At 46.8% G+C, this 24945-nt stretch overlaps 1 protein-coding gene across 3 annotated transcripts; it reads left to right on the top strand.

The window, feature by feature from the left end:
• The first annotated feature begins 1611 nt into the window (after positions 1-1611).
• Positions 1612-23809, top strand: MASP2 (MBL associated serine protease 2). Of its 3 annotated transcripts, none has more exons than XM_037000005.2 (11): positions 1615-3972; positions 4066-4309; positions 4439-4616; positions 5322-5453; positions 7360-7556; positions 7630-7777; positions 11490-11608; positions 19333-19411; positions 21040-21174; positions 21668-21742; positions 23007-23809. In XM_037000005.2, the coding sequence occupies exons 1-11, from the start codon at positions 3749-3751 to the stop codon at positions 23768-23770; spliced, it is 2295 nt and encodes a 764-aa protein (XP_036855900.2). In that variant the 5' UTR covers positions 1615-3748; the 3' UTR covers positions 23771-23809. The 3 variants fall into 3 exon arrangements, with proteins under 3 accessions (XP_036855903.2, XP_036855900.2, XP_036855901.2); XM_037000006.2 differs by having other exon boundaries at positions 1863-3972; positions 4066-4294; XM_037000008.2 differs by lacking the exon at positions 7360-7556 and having other exon boundaries at positions 1612-3972; positions 7613-7777.
• Positions 23810-24945: the final 1136 nt, after the last annotated feature.

Genomic DNA, 24945 nt, shown 5'->3' with positions numbered 1-24945 from the left:
GGCTGCACAACAATGTCAGTGGAAGTTGTTTAGCGCTGACCTGCCACAGGTCTTCCTCTAACTTTCACAGCCACCTATGCGAAAGGCACTATTAACTCTGCACAGGGAGGTTAGGTGACTCGCCCAAGGGCACACAGCTAGCAAGCAGGAAGTGGAGGACACCAGGCAGCTGGCCTTGTGAGAGCTGCTCCGTGCTACTCACCCAGCCTCTGCAGCTCAGCACAAGCACCCTGGGGTTCCACTCGGCCCGCCCTCCTCCCCACAGCCTGTCTTAATGACCAAGCTCCATCCTGAGGGTGAGCCCCAGGGCATGCTGCTGTCAGGGAAGGTGGGCACGGGCAGAGGCAGGGGCGCCAGTTCTGAGGGCTCTGCCCCTGGTCTGAATGTCAAGTCTGCCATTAGCTCTGACATAGGCTGTTTCTGGCTAGGTTACCCATCTGAATGGGAGCGATGGTCCTTGGCCTGTTAACAGGCTTCACTGAGAAGTACATGCAGTGCTGACTGAACTGGTGACGATCAGGATTGCCTCTCGGGACAGAGGAAGGGAAGAGAAGGGCCCAGGGGGCAGATCTGGGGCCCTTTGAGAACCAATGCCTACACCGGAAGTTGTTAGCTGCGGTGTACACCCCCCACTTCGCGACTTTCATTGATCTCCTGTTCATACCTTGAAAGGGTGAATGTTAAGGACTAGCCCTGAACCCCAAGTATGGGTGGTCGTGATGGAGACTTGGACTGATGGGCTGAGGTAGAAGCAGGGTGTTCTTTGAGGACATGACCTCAGTCCCCCGGAGTCCCAGAAATCATGGACAGGGACGTGAACAAGCCCAGTTTGTGGGATGAAGAATAAAATCCATCCTAACTAGGATTTTGAAGTTCAGTTATTTATCAAAATTAGCCCTGCCCCCAGTGTAAGGATTCAGATGGTTCTGTGTGGATCGTTAGAAAACTGGGAGTCCTCTGGCACCTGCTTGTCTTGTCCCCAGAGGCAGCCACACAGACCTCTACCAGCTGCTCATTTTCGTATTCACCTTCAGGCCTCTAAGTGGCATGTTGTATTACTACTGCTCAACCTGTCCATTTTGTTCATAGTCTTGATTTTCCGCTAGGGTAGATGGGGATCTAGCCCATCCCTGCTGCAGCCACACCCTCAACAATTAAATGATCATCTTGGCTAGCTCAGTATTCAATGTTGGCACCGTTACAACTCTAAATGCCATTCACAGCTGAGACAAGGAGAAACTAATTTCTTTTCTCCTGCACGGCTTCTTACTTCCCTGGAGGTTTTTTTCATTTGCTTAATTTTCAATAAATATATCACTAATTTAGCCCAAAACTGTTTACCTAGTGTCTAAAGTTCTTAAGATTTTCAGACAAAACGCTAATCAATTTTTGGTTAAGAGATCCTAATATTTTATTTAGCCCCATTATAATTTATAATTAACCCATGACTGTTTAATGGAATAATCAATAACAGGAAATAGTAATGTACATAATATCCATTGCTTTACTGTGATTTGTACCATAATGCTATAACACTTTCATTTAGGAAAGAAAGACTACAGAAATTTTTTTTTAAAAAAAGATCTTGGACGCTATGGGTTTCTATCATTTTTATTTTCCTAAAAAATCTGTCCAGAGCCTTTTGTCTACCCTGAATGTAACTCCCTATCAGAACTGTTGTCCCTTGGACCCCATATCTTCCTGTTTTTTGGTTTACTCCCTTTGTTTGGTGAGATATACCCTATACAGCTTTCTGAGAAAGGGGACAAAGAATGCAAAATTTAAAAAATCTGATGTGCATGAAAATGTCTTTGCTCCACCTTCATGCTTGATTGATGGGTATAGAATTTGGATGGCAGAACATTCTGTTGGAAATAATCTTCCTTCAGCATTGTGACAATTTGCTCTTTTCCATTTTTATTACCTATTGCTGTGTTTAAAATTAACAGCAAGTGTAGCAGATTGAGACAACCATAGCATTTTTTAATGTGGGTCAGGAATATGGGGGTGCCTGAGCTGGTTGGTTCAGCTTGGAGTCCTTCATGAGGTTGCAGGAGAGCTCTCTGCCAGGGCTGCAGGTACTTGAAGCCTTAACTGGAGCTGGGCCATCAGCTTCCAAAATGCTCACTCATGCAACTAGGAAGTGACGCTGCTAGCTGTTGGGGGCCTCCCGTTCCTCCCCTGGGGAGCTCTCCAAAGGAACTCTGAGGGTCCTCACCACAGGACAGCTGACCTCCCCCAGAGCAATGGATCCAAGAGAGAGGCAGACAGAAGCTGCAGTGTCTTGTATGGTCCAGCGACAGAGACCCGCACGATCATTTCAGCGTGTCCTATCCGCAGGCCTTACCCCGGGTGGAAGAGAACGCGCAAAGTGCGCACGCCCTGCGGCGGGAGTCACCAGAGGCTGTCTGGAGGCTGGTCTTAAGTTTCCAGGGTTATTCTGAGAGCTCCAAAATAATCATTTTTCTGATCCTTTGTATGTGATTTGTTCTATGTTCTCTCTGCTTTCTTTCAATCTCTCTCAGTCTCTAGGTTCGAAGAAAGTAATTTTTCTCTCCAGTCTTTTGAAATATCATGTAAGTTCCATTTTCATCTATTATTCTGGGCACCCAGAGCACACTTGCCATCAGTAAACTCATGTTCTTCAGTTTGAGGAAATTTCCTTGCATTATTTTATTATTTCCCCCCCTCCATTTCTTTTTTATCTTTTCCTGGCATTCCTGTCAATCTTGGACATACTGTATACAGGTCTTTTCGTTTTTTATTCTTTAACAGGTTTTTTTTTTTTTGCCTGTATTCTGGAAGATTTCTTCAATCATATCTTCCAGATATTTTATTGGGCTTTTCATTTCTTTCAGACTTTTTATTGCCCCAAACGTCTTGTTTCCTGAAGGTTCTTTTTGAATGGCATCCTGTTCTTGCTTCTCATTCTTGCCTGTCTTTCCTCTGAACTTACTCATGATTGTTTCATTTTAATTTGGGGCATTTTCTTCTCCCTAATTTGTATCTGTAGCCTTTGGTTGGTTGGCTTATTTTTTTGGTCTTTCTCCATCATGTTTGAGGTTCTCCTCAGTAGTTCTTGAATCTTCTGCTCATATATGAGTGGGGACGGCAATGCTGACCGTAAGCTCTGAGCACAGGACCGGGGCTTGTCCACGTGGGCGGTGTGGCCGAGCCTTTTGCGTGGATCCTTTGAAGTCAGTATCTTCAGGCATCTCCTCCTGGGCGGCCACACCTCCCAGAAAGGAGGGAGATGCCTGCTTGATTCCCTTGTTTTCTCCCTGGCCCTCTCATACTCAGCTGGGCCTGGGACCCTTAATTTACTCCCTACAAAACTAAGTTTACAAGTCCTGTGGGGGTTGGGGGATGGAAAAGGGATTGGCTGACTCCTTACCACTTCCAGAGGGACTTGGTGCTGCCAGTCCCCCAGGCAGTTCCGGATTCCACTGCTAACTTAGAATTGCTTTCTAGAGTTATTTCTACCTGTCCACCTGTCTTTCCAGCTTCCAAGATGTGGGTGCTGCCTCCTTTCCCATATCCCCATCCTCGTGGACTCAGGTGTTTCTAAAAACTTCCCTTTTCTGTCTTAAAGCAGGGTTTCAGGAGGGAGCGAAAGTAGACGCATGTGTTGCTCCTCACCTCTGCCTGGAAGTGGCGGTCACGGTCACGGTCACGGGCATTTTCATGGGGGCCCTGGCTGAGCTCAGAAGTCACACACACAGGTTAAGTGTGAGGACAGAGGCAGGGTATGTTCCCAGGGCGGCCTGTCGTCAGGTCCGGCTCCTGGCTCCTGGCATGCCCTGTCCTCCCTGCCTGGAACTCCGGGCAGCAGGAGTCATGGGGTCGATTCCCAGAATCCCAGGGCCGGGGAGGCTGGGGCAGGGCCACGCGGTGGACAAACAGATCAAAGGTGAGACAAGACACCGTGGGACTCCAGACCGAGCCTGGCCAGCTGGACGGGTGCACCATGAGGTGGGTGGAAGCCCCCCACAGGCTCCCCAGCAAGGGTGAGGGGTGAGAACAGGCCTTGGGCCGGCCCTCACCTGCCCCCCGCCCTGCCTTCAGGCTGCTGATCTTCCTGGGCCTGCTGTGGAGCTCAGCCGCCCCACCCTCAGGCCCTCAGTGGCCTGAGCCGGTGTTCGGGCGCCTGGCCTCTCCCGGCTTCCCCGGGGTGTATGCCAACAACCAGCAGCAGCGCTGGGCCCTGACTGCTCCCCCCGGCTACCGCCTGCGCCTCTACTTCACCCACTTCCACTTGGAGCTCTCCTACCTCTGCGAGTACGACTTTGTCAAGGTGCCGGCAGGGCAGGTGGCCTGGACCGTCTTGAAGGCTGGGGTGACGGACACCTGGGAGCAGGGTCTGGTCTCGGAGGGAGGAAAAGAGGGAGGGCAGGCCTTGCGTCTTGGCTTCCCTCTCCATGACCCCTCTGCCCCACAGCTGAGTTCAGGACCCAAGGTGTTGGCCACGCTGTGCGGGCTCGAGAGCACAGACACGGAGCGGGCGCCCGGCAACGACACCTTCCACTCGCTGGGCTCCAACCTGGAAGTCACCTTCCGCTCTGACTACTCCAATGAGCAGCCATTCACGGGCTTTGAGGCCTTCTACGCAGCAGAGGGTGAGCTGAGAGGAGGCCCAGGGGGCCCGGGATGACCCACGTGCAGCTGGGATAGCTCCCTCCTGCCCAGGCCAGGCCCGCTCTGCCCCCACTCCCTGAGGCTGGGTTCCTGCCAAGTCAGCAGGAGAGAAGGCCACACCTTGCTCCAACATCATCCACAAAGCAAATACATGTGAGAGCTAGGACCTCCCCTCTCAGAATGAGCCCCCACCTGGATTCTGTGCCAGCTGCTAAGCCTGGGACAGCCGCACAGACCCTCGTGGTACAAGGGCAGACGAGCCCATTTACAGATGGGAAAGTGAAGCTCTGCCAGCCTAAGCATTGCTCAGAACACAGAGCTAGGCCCTTTGTACCTCTTGGGGGCTTTGAGTCACATACTGGTCCTGCAGAGATCAGCTGTGTGACCTTGGGCAAGTGGCTCGACTGCACTGTGCTCCTCAGGAAGCTGTGACAGAGGAGCCTGTGTAGTAGCCCCACCCACTGAATTCAACTGCTGGCTGCTGCCTTCACTAGCTGGGTGACCTGGAGCAGGACACTTAGCTTGTCATTAGTTCTGGGAAGGTTGCAGTGACCCCAGGCCTGTGAAGGACATAAGGAGGCTCCGCTCAGGTCAGCCGTGAGCCAGGAGGTCTCCTGAGTCCCGGCCGGCGCTGCTGCCCCATCTCTCTCCCTGCTGACCACCTGCTGGGCACACCCCTCCCCTAGACATCGATGAGTGCCAGGTGCCCCCGGGAGAGGCACCGCCCTGTGACCACCACTGCCACAACCACCTGGGCGGTTTCTACTGCTCCTGCCGCGTGGGCTACGTTCTCCACCGGAATAAGCACACCTGCTCAGGTGAGCCCCCTGCGGGCTGAGTGGGTGGGGCGGAGGACCCTGTGCCCTGCCCAGCGCCCACCTGGCCCCAGAAACAGCCGGCTCCTCAAGGCCACGGCTGCTGTGCTCAGGGATCCAGAAGGGACCACAGAGCCCTGTCCCACTGGGCACTTCCGGGGGCGCTGGCCCATCTTTGACCTTCCACCCTGTCCTGGCCACCCATCCATGCATTCGCATTCCTGAATTCTTCCCCCTCTCTGGTCCGTTCTCCCTCACTTCCAAGGGGCTTCAGGTCATCCACTTCATTCATGTGTCAGGTCCCCACCGCAGGTGCACTCAGCCCTTTTGGCTCTGGGACCCTGACACAGCCACCCTGCCCTCCTTGGGCAGCTCTGGGTGGGAGCAGTGGGGTAACCCGGGTCTGGTCACACAAACTTCCCTCCACAAAGCCTCAGAGTGCGAGGCAGGCTGTGCTCGAAGCCGCCAGTTCTGGGCCCCAGCGGGCTGTCCCCTTTGGCTTCCACTGCCTGGAAGCCCCTCCATGTTCCTGCCAGATGCCTGATGGGAAACCAGCTGGCGCCCGGGGAGCGAGCAGCCCCAACCCTGGGCGGCACTGACCCTGTCTCCCCCGTCGGTGTCTCCCCATCTCTGTTCTCTCTTCCAGAGCAGAGCCTCTAGCCTCACCTCGGGTCAGGCAGAGAGATGGCTGCTGCCTGTTAGCCCCCTTCACCCCACCCTCGGACTTAAAATAAACCTGGCTTCACCTCCACCTGCTGCAGCGTGTCTCTGGGGTGGCAGGGGGCAGGGAGGGCGCAGCGTGCACCCTGGCCCCTCCTCGTCTCTCTCCGCCCTCCTTGAAGCTGTGAGTCCCAGTCAGGGGCGACCCCTTCCAGGGCCACAGGCTTCTTTGCCAGGGAGTTCGCTCTGCTTGCTCTCTCAACCTGTTTTGAAGATGGTGCACTGAGGCCCAAAGGGGGGCAGAGGCCTGGCCGAGTGCACTCGGGGGCACGCAGCTCTCCCCACTCCCCTCCCGGGGCCCTAGGGCTTGAGCTGGGGCGGCTCAGGCCCCATGTGTTCTGGGCTTGGGGAGCCTGACTGGGAGCAGAGAGGCCCAGGGAGAGGTGGTCTGGGCCCCCACATCCAGGGCTGATTCCGTCTCCCCCATGGGGAACAGCCACATGGAGAAGGGCAGGCAGTGCTGGGCTCCTAACTTCCTAAAGGCCTTCTGGCTCAGGTTCCTGCATCTTCCTCCTTAGGGTGGGGTGGGGGGACCCCCTCCTGGGGTGATGCGGTTGGCAGATGCTCCCTCTGCAAAGGCAGGACCAGCTGGTCCAAGGGAGAAAGAGGACACCAGGCCCTGGGGTCAGAGGGAGGTCTCCCGAGTCCTGAACTGCCCTTAACTGCTCCCCCAGGGCCGGGCCCAGACCCAGGGCAGGGTGGACTGGCCCGGGCTGGGTGCAGGTGGGTGCCCCAGGTCGCTGGGGTCGGGTGGGTGAGGGGCGCTCAGGCCGAGGAGGCACACCTGCTCGGCCCCCCTCCTGGGGAACAAGGGGAGACCCTTCTTTCCCCTGGGGCCTCCTTCCCCTTGGCAGAGCCTGACAGCCCGCAGTCCTTTGCTCTGGGGGCTGTGCCTCTGGCCGAGGATGCCTCCAGGAGCCGCAGTTTAGGGTCCCCACCCTCTCTGGGTAGGGCTCCTGGAGAATATAACCCCAAGTGCTTCTGTTTCAGTTAAAGCCTGGAAGCCAGAGAAACTAAATTGTCCCCCCAGTCACTGGGGTGGAGTGTCTGGTTTCTAGGGATGCCCCTGATGCGGGCCACGCACAGGGCCCTGGGCAGGGCTGCAGGGAGGGGGTGCAGGGGGTGCCGAGTGGCACTGCCTGGGCCTGGGCCCGGCTCACACCACCCTGTCACCTCCCCATCTTCCCAGCCCTGTGTTCAGGCCAGGTCTTCACCAACCGGTCCGGGGTGCTCAGCAGCCCTGAATACCCGCAGCCGTACCCCAAACTCTCCAGTTGCACCTACAGCATCCTCCTGGAGGAGGGGTTCAGTGTCATCCTGGACTTCGTGGAGTCCTTCGACGTGGAGACGCACCCTGAAACCCGGTGCCCCTACGACTCCCTCAAGGTCTGGCCCCAGGGATCCTCCCCTTATGCTGGTTCTCGTGGCTCCTGCCGTGACAGGGCCCGTCCGCTTTCAGATTCAAACCGACAAAGAGGAGCACGGCCCATTTTGTGGGCAGACGTTGCCCCCCAGGATTGAAACGAAGAGCAATTCAGTGACCGTCACCTTTGTCACCGATCAGTCAGGGGACCACACAGGCTGGAAGATCCTCTACACCAGCACAGGTGAGGCTGGTGGGGCTTGCCTGCCGGGAGGAAGCTCTGTGGGAGCGGCGAGGACAGGAGAGGGCCCCCCACCACCCGGCCAGGCCCGGGAAGCAGAGGGAGCAGACCCCAGCTCTCAGCGTCCTCGGCTGTGTCCCAAAGGTGAACCGACCAGAGCCCACCAGGAGAGAGGCAGGCGCGCTTATTTCATGTAAGTTGCCCTTGGCGTGGGAGCCTTCATAAGGAAAGGAGCCCCCTGGCCCTCGGTGGGTGAGGGCGGGCGCCCTGCACGAGGGGCAGGGTAAGGAGTGCGAGGCGAGCGCTTGTTCAGCTTCCTCTGGGCTCCCTTTGCCGCTGAAGGTGAGGCTGCTCTTCCCACCTGGCAGCAGAGGGCACCTGGCAGCGGAGGGCACCTCGCCCCTGTCGGTCTTTTGAGCTGCTTTAGCAGAGACAGGCCATGAGGGAGGTCAGAGCGACCTTCCTGCTTCTGCTGGTTTTTTTCTCAAACTCCTTCAGATTAAAACATGCCAAGGCGCCGTATTTCGGGGTAGTGTGTCCTCAGCTCCATCAGAAGACGGACCAGGCTTGAGTGGGGGTGGTCCACAACTGTGGTCCCCTCAGGGGAGAGGCCATCCCTCCTTCCCTCTCCCCCTTTTCCACCCACCCCTCTCTCCAACCATCCCTCCTTCCACCTGTAGGGGAAGAAAAAATTATTTTCTCTCTATCCTTCTAAGTCCCTGGCTGGGAACAAAGCGTAAATTAATGAGCGAAAAGCGAACAAGTTCATTAACATGTGTAGCTCATGTGCACCCAGGGGAAAGTGAGTCAGTCTCAGAGAGGGCTTAGAATTCAGGCTTAAACACCATTTTTAGCTAAAGACAAACCAGAGACTGGTGGAGGGGAGGCCAGTTACGGGATGACGACCAGGGGGAGTATGGAAGCAAGAGTACATTTTGTCATTGGGGTTTAAGACCCCTGCCTTCTCCACTGAGGAGTTTCTAGCGATATAGTCATCCTCCTCAAGACACTCCTACAAATGGAGATTTCCTTTGTAAATATAAATTTCCCTTAGAAAAGGGTAACGTCAACTCTGTTTTCTGAGCTTCTCCTGTGTCTGCTGTTTTTCAAAATTATCAGCTCAAAATTATCCTTATGCCAAAAGGCATTAATTTGGAGTGCCAAGTCCGGCCACTCTTTGCGTCCATCCATCCGTCCATCCTCTCCGTCCCTCTCTTTGTGCATCCTGCTCAGCTTCCCTCCCTCCCTGCTTCCTTCTCCACCCATCCACCCGCCCACCCATCCTACGGAAGGGCACAGGCCCTGTGTGGGGAATACGGAAGGCAGGAGCCACAGTCCCCCGCCCCAGGTCTGTCCCCAGTCCAGTCGGTCACAGCAGCATGACCACGGCCCCCTGACAAGCGCGGCCAAGCGAGGCCAGAGCAGGGGCTTGGCCCAGGAAGTGGCTGGGTGTGAGAGAAAGTATCCCAGGACAGGAAATTCCTGAGATTGGATTTGAAGGATAAGTAGGTGATGGAGGAAGATGGAAGGATGTTCCAAGTGGAAGGGAAGGGTTTGTGCAAAAACTCCCTGAGGCTCCACTGTTCTGGGTATGCAGCTGTAGAGGAAGAATTGGGAAAGGCAGAGGTGGGGCGCTCCCGATCACAGAGGGTTTGGACAATGGCTACAGTTCTGGGAGCCTGCAGCTGGGCCGACACACTGTCTCCCCAAAGGGCCCCTGCTGGCCCTGGCCCCACTGTCTGGGGCCTGAAGCCCTTTCACATCCTCCTCCTCTTGACAGACCCTCAGTCGTGCCTACACCTCTATCGACACCACTCCTTAGATATAAGTTCAAGTCCCCCCACCTCCCAGGGCACTGACCTCTAGACATGTCTGTCCTTGTCACCACTCTCAGCTGATGGGTCTTTTGAGATGTCATTGAAAGAACAGAGTAACTGAGCTGGAGAGGCAGGAAATAGAAACAGCTCCAAAGCAAAAAGCCAAGGCTCCAAGCTGTGGCTCAGGGTGCAGGCTATGGTGTCAGACCTGTCCCTGGAAACTGGGTTCCCAAGGGGAGACTTCGGGGCCTGCACAGGACTGAGAGCCACCCATGGACACACATCAGATGCCGGAGGGAGAAGAGGACTCAGCAAATGACTGGTATACAGAGGAGTGACTGGGGGATGGGCTTAAGCCTTGGGTGACACTAGGACCGGGTTTGGGGGCCAAAGTTTGGGGGTTTGGGGGAAGATGGTCTCCCAGGAGCACACTCCACAGTGCTCAGGAGGGCAGCGCCAGGCTTCCTGAGCGCCCCCTGGCTCTGGGCTGCAGGTCTCCCCAGGCCTCTGTGGCCAGCCCAGGCTGCTGTGAGGGCTGCCTGCAGCCCCCTCTTAGCGAGCCCTTAACAAAGCCCTGCCGTGGGCGCTTCCCGACAGCCCCATTCTCATCAGGCATCTTGATGCCGGGGTTCTTGCTCAGGGAGTCAAAGAATGAACTTTGCAAACACTCAAGGTAGGAGAGCCACGGAGAGGCTTTTATTTAGAGATAAAAGTGAGAGGACAGAGCTCCTGGCTCTTGCAAGGAGGGGACAAGAGAGCCCGTGATTGTGCCGTTGTCTAGGGGATTTATAGGTGGTTGAGGATTTTTAGGAATGGGGGTAAAGGGCTAGGGGTGCAGAGTGGTCCCAGAGTGCTCATTTTTGATGAGTAACAGAAGAAATTTGCTGCTCTGATTCCTTCTCAGGGTAGCAGCTTCCCTCTGGTAGCGTGTAGACTGCCTGCCCTGCCCCCAAGGTGGGCTGGGTTGTTGCCTGCTTGCTAAAGAGTGTGTTATGAATCTTATTTCTTAACTTCTTGGGCTGTTTATAACTGGACTTGCTTACCAAATCAATCTCTTGCCCAAGTTGCAGATTACTTGATTAGGGTTAGAGAAGGAAAAACGGTGTATAGGTACAGTTAAAAATAAGCTGGGCCTTTTAGCACGCTGAGGTAAATGTGTCATGATCTACTTGACACAGCGAAGCCATGGACTATGCTGATATCTGTCTGGGGCACGTTCAAACATTCCAGGCCAAGTTGCTCCTGGCCTTTTGAGCTTTAACTGAAGAGTGCCTATATTCTTAGGTTGATATCTTTACCCTAGAGAATTATTGTGACTCTGACTTTGCGGAATGCTTAACACAGAGTTTTGATAGGGGCTTCTTTGCAAATTGTTACATTGTTCCGACTGTAATATCCTGCTTTGCTTTTTTTTTTCTGGAGGCCCTCACCCTACTCTGCCTAAACCCACAGCTTGTCTCAGTCTTTCAGATGAGGAAACTGAAGCTCAGAGAGGTTATAAGTAACCACTGGGACTGGCGAGCTGGGATTTCCACCCATGCAGTCTAGCTCTTTCCCTCCAAATCACATCATCTCTCGGTTTTCAGCTGTGTGTCGGGACCCTGGCATGGAGCGGTCACCCCATTTGTGGCGACTGCACACCTTCCTACCTGCCTGGCTTTCTCTTACATAGCCTTGGCAGAAGCCCATGCAAGACAACACATTCTAAATTGCATAAAAGCAACAGAGAGTTTAATCTTGCCTTTGGCTTTGAATCTTAAGAACTCTACCCTACTGTGGCAAGCTCTCTTTCCACGTTAAGTGTCTCATCTCTAAATCAAGAACTTCAAATTGCTAAATTCAAACTTGCCTGCTAGAAGCCCACATCAAAACCCCTGAGCCTGGTTTCCTCGCTGCAGCTCGGCCTTGCCCTGATCCGACGGCACCACCTAATGGCCATGTCTCACCGGTGCAAGCCACCTACGTCCTGAAAGACAGCTTCTCCATCTTCTGCGAGACTGGCTACGAGCTTCTGCAAGTAAGTTAATACAGCATGTGTACTGCACAATGGTCATGATAGAGTTTAAACGTACACAGATTTATATCAGCAAATATGGGAAAAGAGCTGTTGTCAGAGCAGTGGTTTCTTTTGCCAATGACTGAACAATAAAAATCAAAGGAATGTTTGCTGGGAAGGATAGCTATGAAGTTCTGCCTTTTATTAGCTGTAGAAAAGTTTCTGGAAAGCTGGTGGTTAAAATGGACCACTTTTCTTTCTTTTATTTTTTGATTAGGGAGAAAGCTTTACTTTTTTTTGGATTTTATTTTTTTATTATTTTTATTTTTTGGTATCATTAATATACACTTACATGAACAACACTGTGGTTACTAGATTCCCCCCATTATCAAGTTCCCACCACAAACCGCATTACAGTCACTGTCCACCAGCATAGTAAGATGCTGTAGAATCACTACGTGTCTTCTCTGTGCTATTCTGCCTTCCCTGTGCCCCCCACCCCTACATTATGTCTGCTAATCATAATGCCCCTTTTTCCCCCTTGTCCCTCCCTTCCCACCCATCCTCCCCAGTCCCTTTCCCTTTGGTAACTGCTAGTCCATTCTTGGGGTCTGTGTTTCTGCTGCTGTTTTGTTCCTTCAGTTTTTCTTTGTTCTTATACTCCACATATGAGTGAAATCATTTGGTACTTGTCTTTCTCTGCCTGGCTTATTTCACTGAGCATAATACCCTCTAGCTCCATCCATGTTGTTGCAAATGGTAGGATTTGTTTTCTTCTTATGGCTGAGAAATTTTCCATTGTGTATATGTACCACATCTTCTTTATCCATTCATCTACTGATGGATACTTAGGTTGCTTCCATTTCTTGACTATTGTAAGTAGTGCTGAGATAAACATAGGGTGTATATATGTCTTTTTCAAACTGGGCTGCTGCATTTTTAGGGTAAATTCCTAGGAGTGGAATTCCCAGGTCAAATGGTATTTCTATTTTGAGTTTTTTGAGGAACCTCCATACTGCTTTCCACAAAGGTTGAACTAATTTACATTCCCACCAGCAGTGTAGGAGGGTTCCCCTTTCTCCACATTCTCGCCAACATTTGTGGTTGTTTGTCTTTTGGATGGTGGCCATCCTTATTGTTGTAAGGTGATATGTCATTGTGGTTTTAATTTGCATTTCTCTGATGACTTGCAATGTGGAGCATCTTTTCATGTGCCTCTTAGAGCCATCTGAATTTCTTTGGAGAAGTGTCTGTTCAGATCCGCTGCCCATTTTTTAATTGGGTTATTTGCTTTTTGTTTGTTGAGGTGCATGAGCTCTTGGTATATTTTAGATGTCAACCCCTCACTGGATATGTCATTTATGAATGTCATTTTGAGCTTTAACTGAAGAGTGCCTATATTCTTAGGTTGATATCTTTACCCTAGAGAATTATTGTGACTCTGACTTTGCGGAATGCTTAACACAGAGTTTTGATAGGGGCTTCTTTGCAAATTGTTACATTGTTCCGACTGTAATATCCTGCTTTGCTTTTTTTTTTCTGGAGGCCCTCACCCTACCTTTTTGTTCTAATGATGGTGTACAGAAGCTTTTTAGTTTGATATAGTCCCACTTGTTCATTTTTGCTTTTGTTTCCTTTGCCTGGGGAGATATGTTCATGAAGAAGTTCCTCATGTTTATATTCAAGAGAGTCTTGCCTATATTTTCTTCTTAGAGTTTTTTGGTTTCATGACTTACATTCAGGTCTTTGATCCATTTCAAGTTTGCTTTTGTGTATGGGGTTAGACAGTAATCCAGTTTTATTCTCTTACATGTAGTTCTCCAGTTTTGCCAACACCAGCTGTTGAAGAGGCTGTCATTTCCCCATTGTATATCCATGGCTCCTTAATCATGTATTAATTGACCACATATGCTTGGGTTAATATCTGGCCTCTCTACTCTGTTCCACTGGTCTATGGGTCTGTTCTTGTGCCAGTACCAAATTGTCTTGATTACTTTGGCTTTGTAGTAGAGCTTGAAGTTGGGAAGCGAGATCCCCCCTGCTTAATTCTTCCTTCTCAGGATTGCTTTGGCTTTTCGGGGTCTTTTGTGGTTCCATATGAATTTTAGAACTATTTGTTCCAGTTTGTTGAAGAATGCTATTGTTAATTTGATAGGGATTGCATTGAATCTGTAGATTGCTTTAGGCAGGATGGCCATTTTAACAATATTAATTCTTCCTACCCAAGAGCATGGGATGAATTTCCATTTATTAGTATTCTCTTTAATTTCTCTTAGGAGTGTCTTGTAGTCTTCAGGGTCTTTCACTTCCTTGGTTAGGTTTATTCCTAGGTATTTTATTCTTTAAGATGCACCTGTGAATGGAATTGTTTTCCTGATTTCTCTTTCTACTAATGTATCATTAGTGTATAGGAATGCAACAGATTTCTGTGTATTAATTGTGTATCCTGCAACATTGCTGAATTCAGATATTAGTTCTAGTAGTTTCGGAGTGGATTCTTTAGGGTTTTTTATGTACAATATCGTGTCATCTGCAAACAGTGACAGTTTGACTTCTTCCTCACCAATCTGGATGCCTTTTATTTCTTTGTGTTGTCTGATTGCCGTGGCTAGGACCTCCAGTACTATGTTGAATAAAAGTGGGGAGAGTGGGCATCCTCGTCTTGTTCCCAATCTTAGAGGAAAAGCTTTCAGCTTCTTGCTGTTAAGTATGATGTTGGCTGTGGGTTTGTCATATATGGCCTTTATTATGTTGAGGTACTTGCCCTCTGTACCCATTTTGGTGAGAGTTTTTATCATGAATGGATGTTGAATTTTGTCGAATGCTTTTGCAGCATCTATGGAGATGATAATGTGGTTTTTGTCCTTCTTTTTGTTGATGTGGTGGATGATGTTGATGGATTTTCGAATGTTGTACCATCCTTGCATCCCTGGGATGAATCCCACTTGATCATGGTGTATGATCCTCTTGATGTATTTTCAAATTCGGTTTGCTAATATTTTGTTGAGTATTTTTGCATCTATGTTCATCAGGGATATTGGTCTGTAGTTTTCTTTTTTTGTGGTGTCTTTGCCTGCTTTTGGTATTAGAGTGATGCTGGCTTCATAGAATGAGTTTGGAAGTATTCGCTCCTCTTCTATTTTTTGGAAAACTTTAAGGAGAATGGGTATTATGTCTTCTCTGTATGTCTGATAAAATTCAGCAGTGAATCCATCTGGTCCAGGAGTTTTGTTCTTAGGTAGTTTTTTGATTACTGATTCAAGTTCATTGCTGGTAATTGGTCTGTTCAGATTTCCTGTTTCTTCCTGGGTTAGTCTTGGAAGGTTGTATTTTTCTAGAAAGTTGTCCATTTCTTCTAGGTTATCCAGTTTGTTAGCATATAATTTTTCATAGTATTCTCTCATAATTCTTTGTATTTCTGTGCTGTCTGTCGTGATTTTTCCTTTCTCATTTCTGATTCTGTTTATGTGTGTAGATTCTCTTTTTCTCTTAATAAGTCTAGGGGTTTATCTATTTTGTTTATTTTCTCAAAGAACAAGCTCTTGGTTTCATTAATTTTTTCTATTGTTTTTTTCTTTTCAATTTTATTTATTTCTTCTCTGATCTTTATTATGTCCCTGCTTCTGCTGACTTTGAACTTCATTTGTTCTTCTTTTTCCAGTTACAATAATTGTGAATTTAGATTATTCATTTGGGATTGTTCTTCCTTCTTTAAATAGGCCTGGTTGCTATATACTTTCCTCTTAGAACTGCCTTCAGTGCATCCCACAGGAGTTGGGGCATTGTGCTGTTGTTTTCATTCGTCTCCATACATTGCTTAATCTGTTTTAATTTGGCCATTGATCCATTGACTATTTAAGAGCATGTTGTGTTTGAGCATGTTATGAGCCTCCATGTGTTTGTGAGCCTTTTTGTTTTCTTTGTACAATTTATTTCTAGTTTCATACCCTTGTGATCTGAGAAGTTGGTTGGTACAATTTCATTCTTTTTTAATTTACTGAGGCTCTTTTTGTGGCCTAGTATGTGGTCTATTCTGAAAAATGTTCTGTGTGCACTTAAAAAGAATGTGTATCCTGCTGCTTTTGGGTGGAGAGTTCTGTAGATGTCTGTTAGGTCCATCTGTTCTAATGTGTTGTTGAATACCTCTGTCTCCTTACTTATTTTCTGTCTACTAGATCTGTCCTTTGGCGTGAGTAGAGTATTGAAGTCTCCTAGAATGAATGCATTACATTCTATTTCCCCTTTTAATTCCATTAGTATTTGTTTCACATATGTAGGTGCTTTTGTTTTGGGTGCATAGATATTTATAATGGTTATATCCTCTTGTTGTACTGACCCCTTTATCATTATGTAATGTCCTTCTTTGTCTCTTGTGACTTTCTTTGTTTTAAAGTCTATTTTGTCTGATACAAGTACTGCAACACCTGCTTTTTTCCTCCCTATTAGTTGTATGAAATATCTTTTTCCATCCCTTCACTTTAAGTCTGTGTATGTCTTGGGTTTGAAGTGAGTCTCTTGTAGGCAGCATACAGATGGATCTTGTTTTTTTAATCCACTTAGTGACTCTATGTCTTTTGATTGGTGCACTCAGTCCATTTACATTTAGGGTGATTATCTATAGGTATGTACTTATTGCCACTGCAGGCTTTAGATTCATGGTTACCAAAGGTTCAAGGTTAACTTCCTTACTAAGAGTCTAACTGAAATCACTTAGTATGCTGTTACAAACACAATCTAAAGGTTCTGTTTTTTCCCCTCCCCTCCTTTTCTTCCTCCTCCATTCTTTATATATTAGGTCCCATATTCTGTACTCTTTGTCTATCCCTTTTTATTACCTCTGGTGACAGCTATTTAACCTTAGGAACACTTCCATCTATAGCAGTCCCTCCAAAATACACTGTAGAGATTGTTTGTGCAAGCTAAATTCTCTCGACTTTTGCTTATCTGGAAATCGTTTAATCCCTCCTTCAAATTTAAATGATAGTCTTGCCAGATAAAGTATTCTTGGTTCCAGGCCCTTCTGCTTCATTGCATTACATACATCATGCCACTCCCTTCTGGCCTGTAAGGTTTCTGCTGAGAAGTCTGATGATAGCCTGATGGGTTTTCCTTTGTATGTGATCTTATTTCTCTCTCTGGCTGCTTTTAATGGTCTGTCCTTATCCTTGATCTTTGCCATTTTAATTACTATATGTCTTGGTTGTTGTCTTCCTTGGGTCCCTTGTGTTGGGAGATCTGTGGATCTCCATGGCCTGAGAGACTATCTCTTTCCCCAGATTGGGGAAGTTTTCAGCAATTACCTCCTCCAAGACACTTTCTACCTCTTTTTCTCTCTCTTCTTCTTCTGGTACTCCTATAATATGAATATTGTTCTGTTTAGATTGGTCACATAGTTCTCAGTATTCTTTCATTCTTAGAGATCCTTTTTCCACTCTGTGCCTCAGCTTCTTTGTATTCCTCTTCCCTAATTTCTATTTCATTTATTGTCTCCTCCACTGTATCTAATCTGCTTTTAACACCCTCCATTGTGTTCTTCAATGATTAGATCTCCATCCTAAATTCATTCCTGAATTCTTGAATATTTTTCTGTACCTCCATGATCATGTTAATGATTTTTATGTTTAAATCTCTTTCAGGAAGATTCATGAGGTCGATTTCATTTGAATCTTTCTCAGGTATATTCATAATTTTGCTTTGAACCAGGTTCCTTTGACATTTCATAATTTGTCTGTGGTGCCCTCTAGTGCCCAGAAACTATACTCTTTGGAGCTGCTCAGCCCCTGGAGCAATGTCGGAGGTCACAGGGGAGGGGTGTTGGTGCTTGGGATGAGGAAAGAGCTGCTTTCTGCTCCCTGGCTGCTATGCCGGTCTCCACTGCCAGAACCAGTGGGCCGAACACACAGGTGTAAGCCTCTATGCTTTGGGTTTGTAACTGCTGTAGCTGGGGCTTCCCTGTGGCTGGCCTGATGCCGAGGCAGGGGTTGATGGTTTGCGAGCCTGAGCCAGGTGCAGGCTAGCTGGGAGGAAGACACAGCAGGCTGCATGTCATAGTGGGGGGCCTTGAGGCTGCATAGCCAGCCAGGGGGATGGAGTGCCTGAAGATCGTTTAAGCTCCCAACCTGCTGGGCAGAGCGCACCTGGACAATTTTTGTCTACCTGTCCTTTCTCTTGAGCAGTAAGCTCTGTGCAATCCTTGCCCCTTTGGCAGCCCCCTTGATTTTAGAGTCTCTCAGATCAGCCCAGATCAGCCGGATATGAATCCCTGTTCTCCACAAGCAGCTGGAATCTCTGTCTCTCCAGGTATTCCGCCTGTCTTATCTTTCCAACCTTACTAAATCTCCAGAGCACCATGCAATGTAGGTTCATGCTCCCAGAGCAGATCTCCAGGGCTGGGTGTTCAGCAGTCCTAGGCCTCCACTCCCTCTCCGCTCTGTTTCTCTTCCTCCCACTGGTGAGCTGGGGTAGGGGAAGGGCTTGGGCTCTGCCAGGTCACAGCTTTGGTATGTTATCCTGTTCTGTGAGGTCTGCTCTTTTCTCCAGGTGTATGCAGTCAGGTGTAGCCTTCTTTCCTGTTACTCTTTCAGGATTAGTTGTATTAATTATATTTTTGTATTATATGTGGTTTTAGGAGGAGGTCTCCATCTCACCTCTCATGTCGCCATCTTTAATCCAATCGCTCAAAACGGACCACTTTTCTAAAACTGTTCACACATTATAGCAGCCTAAGTGGCTGAAACAGAAGGGTGATCACATCTGCGGTCCTGGTTCCATGTGCTCAGTGAGATCACCTTGCATTAAAGCAGGCTCCTCCCCCTGGCCAATGACGACCTGCCCATGAAGTAGCTCCTGGGCCCGCAAAAAATTGAATGGCCCTGGGAAATAGTATGTTCTGCAAAGTTATAAATAGTGACCTCTGCTAAGGGAGAGGGAGGATTTTTTTTGATGCTTAGTGTGTTGCTTTAGAGGCACAGGTAGATTAGCACATCTTTACATTCGTCAAGATTGTCACCAAATCCCAGTGGTTAAAAAGCAGTAACACTGAAATGGTAGCGAGCTATGCAATCCAGTTCTGTGGATGGAGCACAACCAAAAAGTTTCCTACCTTGCAGACTTCTTGGCCAGGCTCTTTCCCGTAGCTCCTTGGACTGCAGACCTGTTTAGTTTCTGATTTTAAGAAAATTACCCTGCTTTCCTTTGAAGCATAAAGCTTCTGCCAAAGCCATCTTCCATTTTAAAGTTCGATTTTTAGAGAAATATTTCATTAAACCTGTTTGGGAACATACACGTGAAGCTTATGAAAGTATTTTCAGTAACTTTCCTCCAGCTAAGAGCCACAGGCTGGAAAAAATCCGAACACATCAGCTCCATGTCGAATCATGTAGGCCTTCCCTAAACTTCTGAGCCCCTTTGGCATTTCATATAAAGAAATGACAGAACATGAGCAGGAGCTAGTGAGATCTGACATGGTCTTGGATTAAAGTGGAGAGCAACAAGTATACTGTCATTCATTGTTGCACAGATAACATCTGTTTCCTAAAATGCCAGTACACCTTGAAAGGGGAGCTAGACAGCAGAGGCGACTGACTCCAGCAATCTGCAGGCAGCAGAAGTGCACGCGCTCCCAGGCAGAGGTGGGCTGTGTGCGCGCTCAGGCAGGCTCAGCTGCCAGAAACACTGAGGTACCGCGGGACCACTGCTCGGGGGAGCGGTTTATGATGTTACTCTTCTTCTGAATTCCTCTTTAGGGTTCTTTGCCCCTGAAATCATTTGCTGCAGTCTGTCAGAAAGACGGATCCTGGGACCAGCCGACGCCGGAGTGCAGCAGTACGGACGGTCTCGTGGCCACCACTCCCGGAACCACTTCTGCAGCTGCTGCTCTGCTGGCTTCTTCTGGGCTTTTACAAATGATCCTATTTCTCAGGATTGAATTCCAGATCTGCTCCTCTTTCCCAGTCTCCCAGTGCAGTCTTAGAGGTTGAAACAGAACCAAGCTACTAGGGAAAGTGTGTTTCAGGGAGGTGTGATCTCTAAAAATGTAAGATTCTAAGTGTAAAATAGTTGTAGGAGATGGGAAATAGGGAGAAACTGTATCTTAATACCCATAATCCTACCATATGAGTGTGTAGACAGTTTCACTATCTTGATGCTAATCCCTCCAATTAACACACATTTCACATGAGTGAACATGTATAGGCTGTATGTAGAGATGGGTGTGCAAACATACACACTGCCTGTGTGATAGTGTATGTTACCACTTTGCATACTAAAAATCATGTATTTTAATTTTGTTTTAAAATACATTTTAGCTGGGAAAAATAAAAATTCCAAAGTATATAGTAAAGGGCTCTCTTGCCCAAATCCTCAAATTACGTTTGGGGTTCACTCCTTCACCGTATCTCCCCTTCTATATATACTAACACACTTCACTATTTAACCACATACGATACTAAATCTGCGTTGTCATTTTCCCCTCCGTATTGCCTATCTCCCCACATCCACCCAAGTATTAAGGGAGCCACTTGTTCTCCCTAATGGCTGCACAGTATTCCATCACAGGACGTAAGCTTTTATTTAATCCTTTTTGTTTCCAGGTTTTTTACTTACTCCATACACTACTATAGTTAACACCTTGTACATATATTCTTACATATTTTTATGCAAGAATTTCTAGGGGAACTTATTTTCACTTCACACATTTACATTCCCACTAGCTCTTTTACTTGAGAGAACAGTAAAGGTATGGCACCAAATGTTTGGGTGTGAACCCCAATTCGGCCACCTTTCCCATCTATAGATAGCGCAGGCAAAGCACATGACACAGAGCCAGGTACACAGTTACTAAACTGCTGAAAACTATTTAAATATAACCTGTTAACAGCCACAGAAATCTGCTTCTGGATGTCTCCTGGGTGGAGGGCAGTGACTTCCAGGCTGCAATCAGAAACTGGTCAGTTCTTCCCCATTAGCAGTATGCTGACCGTTGACTCCTGATCCAAACTCAAGGTATTGCAAGTGCCAGGTCTTCTAAGTGGCCCAATTTACAAAAATAACAAGCTAAGCCCTTCGGTCTTCTCTGCATTGTTTCCTGAACTGCAAACCCGGCACCCTGTTACTGCACGACGTACTGATGTGTGCAGGCTGTGCCCCTTCCTTCCGTGATGCCGCTTTGCCCAGACCTGTGTGTTCAAGTGAGAGAGCTGAGGAAACTCAAGTGGGTTCAAATTTCCTTCCCTTAGGAAAGCCATCAGACCACTCCTTCCCTAGGGTTTAGTGAGGACCAGAGATGAGTGATGCTTTAAAATCCCAGAGGTGATTCCATTTTCAGAGATGAAGTTATGTCCACCACACAGGGGAAAACAAGTATGGCAAGTTCCACAGCACACCTCAGTCTCCAATCTTTTCTGTTAGTACTGAAAGTACAGACTGACTCATGCCTCTGCCATATTTATTAGTTGTTGACTGTGGCCCTCCTGATGACCTACCCAACGGCCAAGTGGAGTACATCACGGGTCCAGAAGTGACCACCTACAAAGCTGTGATTCAGTATCGCTGTAATGAGACCTACTACACAATGAGGGCAAACGACAGTAAGCACTGTTCAAAGGTGGGGGTGGGTGATGTATGGCACCTACGCCCTCATGGTCTGAAATCAACTTTACAGTTTTGGCTAAGGCTAGGCAAAGATTAAAAGGCACTTCTCCCACCCACTAAGTGAAATATTACAGCTGAAGTGACTTTAATGTCAATTTGCAAGAATCTGAAAACAGATCTTATCTAGTAAATGACTACTACAAACACACAATATATTCCAAATGGTTTAATTTAACAAGTCAAAACCTTATCATTAAGCACTTGAGATCTTGATACATATTCAAGTTATACATCTAAAAGGTTTCCACTTTGCAAGCAAACATGGTAATGCAGAGACCTCCTATTTATGAAATCATGTAAAATGGTTATTCCGACACCTCTATTTCCCAATGATGCTCAAGAATCAACATTTTTCAAGGGGGTATTCAAGCAAATGACAACCACCTTATACATGCAGTTAAACATTTTTGCTTTTCCAATGATTTGCAGGTAAATATGTATGTGAGGCTGATGGATTCTGGACGAGCTCCAAAGGAGAAAAATCACTCCCCAACTGTGAGCCTGGTAATGGATACATTTATACAAGAGATTCGTAATTGATGGAAAGTAGAACCCAGTAGGAAACACTAAGTAGAGTTTTAGCTGCTGTAGGCAGAAATGTGACTTCAGCACTTGGCTTAGCCCAAGTTATTTCCAAATAATGTGTTTCCATTATCCCCTTTTCTACATGGAGGTTGTTAGGTGCTGACTCCATCCGTCACTTGATTATTTTTGACCTTACAACTAAGCAAGCATAAAAAATTAAATGATTTTTAAAATTATCTTGAATCATTTATACATTTATAAACTTGAGTTCTGCTGCTGAGTTACTTTTCTTCTCTGTAAAAATGCTATTAAAACCCAAAGCTAATAACTTCATTATTTCCCTAAGCAATTGTTTTCAATGCCATCTCGTTTTTAAACATTAATGTAATTTGCCTTTTAATAGTACTTAAAAATTTTTTTTCTTACCAGAATTGGCTCTGATACAGTTGAGTAGAGTGATTAAAAAAATCAGAGAGGTAATAATATATTCATTACCCCTGTTACTTGGCTTAAAGGTAATAATATATTCATTACCCCTGTTACTTGGCTTAAATTAGTTTTAAAAAACTTTTATCTTAGCAGACACAACGATTTTGTAAGTTCTAAAAATACAAGTATTCTGCCACAAGATGGAACATTTTTTCTGTTAGTAAGTTTACTTAGTTAGCAATATACAGCCAAATTTGGTGTTTGGATGGATCAACTAGACCAGAAATAGTAATTTCTGAACCTGAAGATTCCTCTGTAACTGCAACTTTTCTAATTCTTAAGACATTTAAATATTCAAACGTGAAAGTGATTTTTCAAATCCTGTATGATAGTGACCTTGGTTCCTGCTTTGCCAGAACTACATGGTAAATACCCCGTAGGAAAACAGAAGCAATGAAAAGGTTATTCCCTTTCAATTCCTACCACATCATCACCCAACACATCAGCTTAATTTGTTTGCTCTAGTTTTTCTAACCATGTAGACCAAATTATCATAGCAAAACAAATTACTTTCTAAAATTTAACTTTCACTCAGCTCATTTTCTGAGGAACTAAGAAATATAAAGGTTTTATCATGTCTTTGAACTATGCTGTTTTAAGGCAACCTCACTTGCTTGTATAGGTGAACACCTAACCAATTCATGTGATACAATTTTTGGCTTACATTAAACATGCATTAACTCCAGAGTGGTAGTAACCAGAGAAAAACATAATACGGTTTCTATAAAGGCTCTTTATCTGCTTCTTTCCCCAGTTTGTGGAGTATCAACCCGTACTACAAGAGGTCGTATATACGGAGGGCAAAATGCAAAGCCTGGTGATTTTCCTTGGCAAGTCCTGTTATTAGGTGAAACGATAGCAGCAGGGGCACTTTTGTACGACAACTGGATCCTCACGGCTGCCCATGCTGTGTATGAGCAAAAAGAAGATGCCTCCTCCCTAGACATTAGAATGGGTGCCCTGAAGAGACTGTCAACTCATTATACACAAGCGTGGGCGGAGGCCATTTTCATACATGAAGGCTACACTCATAACGCTGGTTTCGATAATGATATAGCACTGATTAAACTGAAGAGCAAAGTTGTAATCACTAGCAACGTCAGGCCTGTTTGTTTGCCAAGAAAAGAAGCTGAATCCTTCATGAGGACAAATGACATTGGGACTGCATCTGGATGGGGATTGACCCAAAGGGGTTTTCTTGCCAGAAGTCTAATGTTTGTTGACATACCAATTGCTGACCATCAAAAATGCACCGCTGCTTATGAAAAGAAGCCCTATCCAGGGGGAAGGGTAACTGAGAACATGCTTTGTGCTGGCCTAGAAAGTGGAGGTAAGGACAGCTGTAAAGGTGACAGTGGAGGGGCACTGGTGTTCCTAGACAGTAAGACCCAGAGGTGGTTTGTGGGAGGAATAGTGTCCTGGGGCTCCCTTAGCTGTGGGGAGGCAGATCAGTACGGGGTCTACACAAACGTCATCAACTATACTCCCTGGATCAAGAACATAATGAATACTTTTTAATTAGTTTTCAATCAGTAAATGATTCCTTATTTTAAAAAATATCTGTGAAAGATCTCCGCAGTAATGTGACTTGAGAAACATTAACAGGCGGCTGTTGCTCCATCCAAAAACCCAAACCAAACTACGGGTGAGGCTGCCACTACAGGCGCTTCTGGGCTTGCCAGTTTCTTGCCTCTTATTCTTTGATTCAAGGAAACCTAACCCATTATAGTGATGGTCACCTCTGCCAATCCAATAGAAACACGGGTGAAATTTGCCTTTGATTACTTTTAAAAGCCCAGCATCTTTCTGTTCTGGCCATTTGCATTTCTGTTCTTTAACTACATTTCTACTGATGTTGGACTTTTTCTTATTGATCTCTAAGAGATCTTAATATATTGTAGCAGTATTGGTTCAGGAATAACCTTGAATCACAGGGGATTTTTGGTAGATAAACTGGAAACATCCATACTTTAGCCTAGGTATTGACTGATTTCCATGTTAAAAACCAGTACCACTGAACAGTGAGATACAGTTTTCACTTATCAAACTGGCAGACAAAAAGAACATGGAATAGCATTATTTAACATTGTTAAGAAAACAAATTTTCTAAAGGACAATTTGGCAATATATTTCAGAAGGCTTAAAAGCATGCAGTCATTGACCTACTAATTCCAAGGCTAGGCAATTAATTTAGCTGTGAGGATGTTCTTAGCACTTGGAAATAACCTAAATAATCAGATTCAGAACAGTTGAATCAAATGTGGCATTTCCGTAAGATGAAACACAACACTAGAAGCGGTGATTATCATAGGTCAGTCTGTTGTGGTTTTTTCTCCTTATTACAATGAACATGAAATACTGGGGCATGCTTAACTGAACAGTAACAGATCACAGATCACACGACAGCTGAGTGAAGTACAGACTCAAATACACAGGTAAGAGCTACTCTTTCAGAGCAATAAAAAATTACTCTATTTATCACATACATCTTCTGAATTACTAAGTAGTTTCTACCTTTTTTCCTTAATTCAAAATTTAAGTTTGGGACTTAATCTTGAAAATATAATTTTAGTTAACCTTAAAAATATAACCCTAATAAGTTTTAATAGCTAACATTAAACGTTTTTCATTCCAACCAGTTATTACCATTACCATTTATGTAAAATTGCATTGAGTTTTGGCCTAATTTCTCT

The sequence above is a fragment of the Manis javanica genome, chromosome 4 (assembly GCF_040802235.1).
Source record: "Manis javanica isolate MJ-LG chromosome 4, MJ_LKY, whole genome shotgun sequence".
Taxonomy (NCBI): Eukaryota; Metazoa; Chordata; class Mammalia; order Pholidota; family Manidae; genus Manis; species Manis javanica.
This window is presented reverse-complemented; position numbering and strand designations above follow the sequence as displayed.

Coding starts and splice junctions, on each gene's coding strand:
- MASP2 (XM_037000005.2), top strand. CDS start 3,749: ATGTTCCCAGGGCGGCCTGTCGTCAGGTCCGGCTCCTGGCTCCTGGCA. Junction 7,778..11,489: donor GATCCTCTACACCAGCACAG/GTGAGGCTGGTG, acceptor TCCTCGCTGCAG/CTCGGCCTTGCCCTGATCCG. Junction 19,412..21,039: donor GCCGACGCCGGAGTGCAGCA/GTACGGACGGTC, acceptor CATATTTATTAG/TTGTTGACTGTGGCCCTCCT.